This window comes from Perca fluviatilis, chromosome 15 (genome assembly GCF_010015445.1).
Source record: "Perca fluviatilis chromosome 15, GENO_Pfluv_1.0, whole genome shotgun sequence".
Classification (NCBI taxonomy): Eukaryota; Metazoa; Chordata; class Actinopteri; order Perciformes; family Percidae; genus Perca; species Perca fluviatilis.
Genome location: NC_053126.1, coordinates 2,050,317 through 2,059,062, shown reverse-complemented (window position 1 = coordinate 2,059,062; position 8,746 = coordinate 2,050,317). Strand labels below are relative to the sequence as shown.

The 8,746-nt window shown below is 42.4% G+C and overlaps 1 protein-coding gene across 1 annotated transcript in view; it reads left to right on the top strand.

Annotated features, from left to right (window-relative positions):
* Positions 1 to 423: 423 nt before the first annotated feature.
* Positions 424 to 8,746, top strand: part of LOC120574768 (choline transporter-like protein 2) — a 53,764-nt gene continuing 45,441 nt past the window's right edge. Inside the window, exon 1 of the mRNA XM_039825206.1 lies at positions 424 to 875. Coding sequence (XP_039681140.1) covers positions 836 to 875 — 40 coding nt within the window. The 5' untranslated portion in view covers positions 424 to 835. The remainder of the gene's footprint in view (positions 876 to 8,746) is intronic.

The window sequence follows — 8,746 nt, the reverse complement described above, 5'->3', positions numbered from 1 at the left end:
TGTCAGACACTTACAATAATAATCTGAGTCTGTCAGCAGCAACAACAGAACTTTTAGTGGACTCTAACTGATGCTGAACATTAGTCCTGTAGGGTAACATTACGGCCCGGTTCACAGTTGCCAGTTACAGCGTTCTCGCTCAATATTGGACCAATTTCAAAGATTGTTGTTCCCATCAGTCACTCACACACAAAAACAGGAAAATAGGGTCTAGGTTGAATTCACTGCAGGTGATTGCTGCACTAAATGTCCTGCACACCTGAATCTAATCATGCCTCCTCTTCCTCCTCCTCTGCAGCGACATAAAACACCACTGGGGGGCAAACTCCAAACACATGTTTTTGATAACAACTAATGCAAATTAGACTTTAGCTTTTCCTCCTCGTACACAACAACTGTCTCCACCCTAACTTTGTCCACGCCTCTTCTTCTCTTTTCACTGGCAGCTTTTTCGTGTGGATTAATCTGTCTGTTTGGGCTTCTTTTTGAGGCAGGCACAAAGAAAATAGACAGACAGAGGTATTTTGGAAGTGGGAGGGGATTGAGGCAAAGATGCACAGGTGGGGCGCAGATTGAAAACAGCCAGTTTGTTTTTGCTTGGTGAACACAGAGGCAAGGCTGAGGTGGAGCGTTGCTCAGGGCTCACAGCTATTCATTGGGAGGACAGGTTGGACTGGTTTGCTGCTCCACATTACAAGTGTTTCCCCCGCTCTGGCTCACTACAAATCATCAGCAGAGAGACGCTGAGGAAGGAAGGAACCAGATAGAAGATAGAAAGTGGCTTTGGAAAGACTCAAAGTACATTTCAACATTTGGCCCAGAGAGGAATCTCAACATGCCCGAGGAAAGGGAAGGAGAATTTTATGGAAAGAATGGTAACTGCTCTCTCTTTTTCTTTTTGGCTTAAGTTTCCTGATGATTATCTTTTTTTTCATTCTGTATTCATCTAAGAAAAGTCAAATGACTAATGAATGAATAATTAATCTTTTAGGCCTTTTCTTATTGCTTAAAAAAAAAGAATCTGTCTAAAAGGCGTTGAGTGAAACTGGAGCAGCAGTATCAGAGTGTGTGCGTGTGTGTTGCCAGCTGCTGATTATACAGGTGTGTGTGTGTGCACACAGGGAGTTTTATTATCAGTGTTTTCTCTTGCACAAATATGCCTGTGTGCTGTGTGTGGACAATCATTAAAATGGCAGACTTTTCTTCTAATAATGTAATGCTTCATTAAGCCTGTCTCTGGTTCCTAAAGCCTCATATTGAAGTTAACAAGGCTTCCCTTTTCCTTTGTTGAGTTTGTAACTATTCACGTTTCAACTTCCACTTTCCAAACTTTGAAATCAAATTTTTTTTTTTTTTTTTTTTACTATTAGTTCAGTCTGAGGCTTCTGCACGTTCTATTTCTATAATGTTGTTCACCTGTATCGAGGCAGATCTCCACTAATCTGCCTTGAAACGATAAAGCTTTTTGGGTCAACTTCTGTTAGTTTAAATGCACTTTATATATAAAGACGACTGGACTTCACTTACATTGTCAAAAAACCACCTCATAGTGAACATTTGGGCCCGGTATCAGATTCTATTTGATTCTATATTGATTTGATCAGGGATATTTCAGTTCCAATGTATCTTGGATATGAAAGACTCCAAACTAATGCTGTAAATTGCACAAGCCACCCTCTAACCTACTGCATTATTAAACATATTAATGCTGTTATTAAATGACCCTAAAAAAGTTGCATAGAGACAGGAAAAAGTGCTTTCTTTTGAGAGACGGTATACCTAAAGTATACAGTTGTGCTCATAAGTTTATGAACCCATGCTAATGTTGACAAAAAAGAGGAATAAAAAAAAATCATCATTTTGGAAATTGATCTTAATGCCTTAATTAAAAAATTAGGAAAAATCCAATGTTTTTAAGGTCACCAATTATGTTTGTGAATGAATAATGTATCGTAAAAGAATTAAATGTTCTTCCTTAAAATACAGAGGGCATAAGTCAGTACACCCCTATGTTAAATTCCCATAGAGGCAGGCAAATGTTTATTTTTAGTCAACTTTAGCATGGGGTCATACACTTATGAGCACCACTGTATATACTGAGACTTATGCTTAGCACAACTGTACATAAAGCCATCTGTGAAAGTGGCCATGGCAGTTTTTCCCTCTTCCCTCGCCAAAATGTCACCGACTTTGGAACCTTATTTATCATGACACTGATTATTTAGATCGTCTAGTTCATGTGATACCAATATCTTCACTCTAGCTTAAAAACGGAGCCTTTTCAAAGATCCATCTCAGGATTTTATGAATCGATAGCGCTGAATTGGTCTTCTTTCATCAGGATATGAAAAGCACCACCCATGCTCTTTCTAACCGGAAGCTGTGACTTCTCTAAAAGCTAAATCAGAGCTCGTTGGGTAAATGTTTGCTGCAGCATTATCCTCCAGCCCACATACATAATTAATATGCAAAGACGCCACAGAGCATACTTCTGTTTGGACTCCAATGCTGCATAATGTACATATATATTGTACATGCTGGGGGAGTCTGGGAATGATGAGTTAAAGGGGCGCTATGCGTGATATCTCTGCGCCCGAGTAGCAGTGCTTCAGCTGTGCTTCCACCCAATATAGTCCCAAATCAATATCTGCCTAGGAACTGGTCTAGTCTGCATTGCTACTTCTACTCATTGTGAATATGCAGGCCACAAGAAGTAATTAGGTTGTTGTTGGGTCACTTTTACTCGCAACATGCTAACTGGCAACATAGGATTCCATTCACTACGCTAAGCTAAGCTAGCGGCGGCGCTGCCGGACTAAGACAATGAGACAAAAAATGCGTTTTCCCACCTAATATAAATAAAGAGAAGACGGTGAATAACCTTATTTCAACAAACGGTGGTGTATTCCTTTTAACACGGCAGCAATTATGTCAAAATATAGTTGTTTTTTGGGGGATTTAAAATGTTTTGATTTGTGTTTGAGTGCCTTTTGATCGCCACAGACCATACTTCAATGTCTGGACCCCAATGCTACATAATGTACATATACATGTGAAGTCATCATTATTTATATCGCACATTTAAAACCGCATAAGCTGACCCAAAGTGCTTTAGAACCGAGACAAAGGGGGCGAAGTCTAACTCGATGCACAACAGGCAACAGGACTAGGAGGAGCTGTTGTGAGGATGCCATGAGTGACGTGGGGGGGGGGGGCAGAATATAGTGTTAGCAGGTCCGTAATATATTGTGGAGCAAGTCCGTTCATGTGTGTGGGGGGGTATGGGATTAGGCTTGCAGAAGGAAGGAAAGTCTGTCTAGTCCACACAGCATTCCAGGATGGGAGGAAAACATGCTCTGGTTTATTGGCATCGCTTTAAACCAATCGGAATCATCGTGGGGGCGGGGCTAAGCTCCGGACGGAGCCACGGTGCCTCTGCTAAATAGTCTCAGGAAGGAACTGGTTTTGGTGGAACATGTGGACGTTCAGAAGTAGTTTTAGTCGTGAAACAGAAAACTCCGATTGGACAGATAGTCTAGCTAGCTGTCTGGATTTACCCTGCAGAGATCTGAGGAGCAGTTAACCATAGTCCTCACAAATCCACCGGAGGTTAGAGCCCCAACACAGAGACAGAGGAAGGGGACGGGACATCCGGCAGAATTTTTCGGCAACGGAGCAATCCCGGAAGTGGAAAGTCGTGGATATATATAGATTAGTATGGGATTGATGATGATTTTTAAAGCAACACCAAAGTACTTTTCCTCTTTTGGTCCTCCTACAGGTTGGAAGCAGAATTGTCTGTCTGTAGTTTCTTATGTCTCATTGGAACTACAGATCTGCTACCCGATCTGGCAAACTTGCATAGTGTGGTTTTAGCCGATAGAGGGCCGCAAAGCGAATGCAGAAGTGCCGTTCACACTGTTACGAGTTGATGAACCACTGATGACTAAACGATTTTTGGAATCATTATTTTAAGGTACAAAATAATCTTTGGTGTTGCTTTTAAGCTTTGACATGGCAGCCATGATGTCCAAACATTGGATATTTTCGATATATACGTATTATTTTTGTGTTACGGTGCAGCTGCCCTTTTGATCCAAGCTCTCTCTTTGCTCAGCAGTAATAATGTGGCACACTGCTTACTTATTTCTGTCCCCCAGAGAGCTCTGATCTGCTGAGTGAAGCTAATGTTCTCTGAGTTAAGTTCAGAGCTGCGAGATGAATTTGCTCAGATAATGGATGCTCTGCTTCTGACGCGCTGACCTCACTTGGACCTGTCGGAAACCAGGGCCTTACTCGACTAAAACTCTTAGGCGACTAACACTTGTATGATTTTTGTTGATTGAATTAGAGAGAGAGAGAGAGAGAGAGAGAGAGAGAGAGAGAGAGAGAGAGAGAGAGAGAGAGAGAGAGAGAGAGAGAGAGAGAGAGAGAGAGAGATTTCTCCACAAAGAAATGTGCAAAAGCTCCACTTTAAATCTTGTGTTTACCAGAGATGTGCCAAATCACCTGGTGTGCTAAAGCATGAAACACGATTTATCTTAGTTCTTCTGCTGCTGTGTTTTTTGTTGGATTGGTTGTGTTGTTAGGCATAATTTAGTGGTTGTTCTTAAAGTGAAAGTTAGTGTGAATTGGGGGAGTGGAGGTTAAACGACTCTCAGGTGCTTTTGACTGATTAGCCAGGGAGTGGCCTCCCCACCTGCTGTAGCAAACGCCGATCTCCTCCTTGTATTTAATATTGGCATTTGCGTGAAGCGGCAGCTTCAGCGGACGAAGACTCGGAAGACAAAGGAGTCTACGCAGGAGTCATCGTGGGAGGCTAAGTGGGGAAGTTAGGTGGGCTTGATATCTCATTTACACTGCTCGGTGTCGTTATCCGGAAATGTGCTGCTTCTCCGTTCCTGTCCATGTTTCCTCTCGGAGATACTACAAACCACGCATTAGCTCGCAACATTTCTGAACCACCTGCCCCCTGGATCCTATCCCTTCTCACCTCCTCCAGTCCATTGCTCCTGACCTCCTTCCTTTCCGCACTCATCTCATTAACATCTCCTTATCAACTGGCTGTTTCCCCGATGCCCTCAAGGAGGCAAGAGTGACCCCACAACTCAAAAAACCAACACTTGACTCCTCTGATGTCAATAACCATAGACCCGTCTCCCTTCTTCCATTTCTATCTAAGACTCTTGAGCGTGCCATTCATAATCAACTCTCTACCTATCTCCACCAGAACAACCTTCTTGATCCCCACCAGTCTGGCTTCAAGGCTGGTCACTCAACAGAAACTGCCCTCCTTGCTGTCACTGAGCAGCTTCACATCGCTAGAACGACTTCTGTCTCTTCCATCATCATCTTTCTGGACCTTTCTGCTGCCTTCGACACAGTGAACCACCCGATCCTCATTTCGACACTCCAGAATCTGGGTGTCTCAGGCTCTGCGCTCTCTTTGCTCAAATCTTACCTGGCAGACCGAACCTACCGGGTGACTTGGAGAGGATCTAGCTCAGAGCCTTGCCCACTCAAAACTGGGGTTCCTCAGGGATCAGTCCTGGGTCCCCTCCTCTTCTCTCTGTATACCAACTCTCTTGGATCTGTCATCCAGTCGCACTGCTTTTCTTATCACAGCTACGCACCCAACTAATTCTCTCCTTTCCTGAGTCTGAAACTCAAGTAGCAGCACGTATCTCAGCTTGTCTGACTGACATCCCTTCTTGGATGTCCGCACACCATCTGAAACTCAACCTTGACAAGACTGAGCTCCTTTGCCTTCCAGGGAAAGTCTCTCCTACCCAAGACCTGACTATAACAATTGACAACTCTGTGGTAATCCCCACCCAGACTGCTAGAAACCTGGGTGTGACACTTGACGACCAACTCTCCTTCACTGCTAACATTGCTGCAACCACCCGATGGTGCAGATCCATGCTGCACAACATCAGAAGGATACGTCCACTTCTAACGCAGAAGGCGGCTCAGGTTCTGGTTCAGGCTCTAGTCATCTAGACTACTGCAACTCCCTCCTGATTGGCCTGCCTGCATGTGCCATCCGACCCCTGCAGTTCATTCAGAACGCAGCAGCTCGGCTTGTCTTCGACCTCCCCAAGTTCTCTCACACTACACCGCTCCTCTGCTCTCTTCACTGGCTACCAGTCCGCTTCAAGACACTAGTACTTACATACAGTACACTAGTACTTACATACAGGGCCACGAACGGATCAGCCCCAGCCTACATCCAGGACATGGTCGAACCCTATACCCCAACCCGCCCACTTCGCTCTGCATCAGCCAACCTGCTTGCTGCCCCCTCACAGCGAGGGAGAACTAATCACTCAACCAAATCCAGACTGTTCACTGTCCTGGTTCCCAAATGGTGGAACGAGCTCCCCACCGATATCAGGATGGCCGAAAGCCTACACATCTTTCGCCGAAGGCTAAAAACACATCTCTTCTGACTACACCCTGGATAAAAAAAACAACTAAAAAACCTGCACTTTCATATGTCTCTTTGTAGCTTTGCTTATTTAAAGCTAATGTACTTGCACTTGTTGTCTGGAGTTTGAACCTTCACAGTTGAAAGCACTTAATTGTAAGTCGCTTTGGATAAAAGCGTCAGCTAAATGACATGTAATGTAATGTTGAAATGCCCGAGCCTGCGATAATTGTCAGACCATCTGTTGATACTTAAAATATCACGTTAACGATATTGCTTGCAATAACGGATATGAAAGTGGACTCAGTTCTGTGTTTCAGCTGTTTTAAGGTATTCTAAAATAGTGTGTGTGTGTGTGTGTGTGTGTGTGTGTCATGCATTGCAATACCATGGATGAATCTGTGACTTTGCTTTGGATGGTTCAGAAGTCTTATCAGAACCAAAATAACACACAGAGCTTTGAGTTGCTTTAGATTCAAGTTTTACCTTTTTAAAATGACTTGGTTTTGGCATTAATCTTGGATCAAAATGAGAGTATTGCCTTGTCAAAGTAATATATGTGCAATACATGATATAGACCCCCCCTCCAATAGCTTATACACAACATGCATACACATAGGCACACAGACATACAACAACCACATACACATATTGTACATACTACAAAAATACAATGGAAGATGTCAATAGTGTGCCCCTACAGTAAAGTTAGATTAGCATGTTTTTAAATGAGCGGTGTGGACAAAAATGCAGAAAGGTGCAATGGTATCATAGTGCAAGACAGTGTCGGTGCAAATTCTATATCTATTCAAGTACAGCAGGCTACACAATATATCAAAGATAGAATATTCATTACTTAACTATACATAGACACTAGTAAAAGTTAAAAATTGTCCATACAGACAAACAGACAGCATGGTGTACTGACCATACAGGCAAGCTAGCATATATACATAAGACAGTGTCAGTGCAAATTCTATATCTATTAAAGTACAGCAGGCTACACAGTATATCAAAGATACAATAATCTTTACATTATAACAATCCCTCTAGTGGTTGTACAGGTCATGTTAGCTCCGTCTTTCACATGGGTTTGCTTCTGCTTAGTCACCAGGGAGGAATTAGTTGTTGCCGGGCGTGTTTGTCTGGAGGGGAAAGTTATCTGACTGAAGAATGGGAGGAAGGGGGGTGGGGGCGTACTGTTTTTAACCTTAAAAGTCCCATGACCTGGTGCTCTTTGGATGCTTTTATATAGACCTTAGTGGTCCCCTAATACTGTATCTGAAGTCTCTTTTATATAGACCTTAGTGGTCCCCTAATACTGTATCTGAAGTCTCTTTTATATAGGCCTTAGTGGTCCCCTAATACTGTATCTGAAGTCTCTTTTATATAGACCTTAGTGGTCCCCTAATACTGTATCTGAAGTCTCTTTTATATAGACCTTAGTGGTCCCCTAATACTGTATCTGAAGTCTCTTTTATATAGGCCTTAGTGGTCCCATAATACTGTATCTGAAGTCTCTTTTATATAGACCTTAGTGGTCCCCTAATACTGTATCTGAAGTCTCTTTTATATAGACCTTAGTGGTCCCCTAATACTGTATCTGAAGTCTCTTTTATATAGACCTTAGTGGTCCCCTAATACTGTATCTGAAGTCTCTTTTATATAGACCTTAGTGGTCCCCTAATACTGTATCTGAAGTCTCTTTTATATAGGCCTTAGTGGTCCCCTAATACTGTATCTGAAGTCTCTTTTATATAGACCTTAGTGGTCCCCTAATACTGTATCTGAAGTCTCTTTTATATAGGCCTTAGTGGTCCCCTAATACTGTATCTGAAGTCTCTTTTATATAGACCTTAGTGGTCCCCTAATACTGTATCTGAAGTCTCTTATGAACTCATATTAATTTAAAAAACCTCAAAGGGAAATTTTCATGCCATGGGACCTTGAAAAACATCCTGCAGGGTGCATCTCTACATAGAGCTGCAGAGATGAATCGATTAGTTGTCAACTATTAAATTTACCCCCAAATATTTGATAGTAGGTGGGAGTCTTTTTTTTGTATTTATTTTTTATTTTTTTGTGTCTTTTATATGTTCTAGTGTCTTCTCTCCTCTGGGACAGGAAACTGAATATCCTTTGAGTTGGGGACAAAACGAGACGTGAGGACGTCCTCTTGGGCTTTTTGGGAAACACTGATCCACATTGTTTACCATTTAATAGACCAAACAACTACTTGATTTATCGAGAAAATGATCAACAGACTCATCAAAACTGAATATCTTTTTGAGTTGAGCAGTTGAGATAAAAAATGAA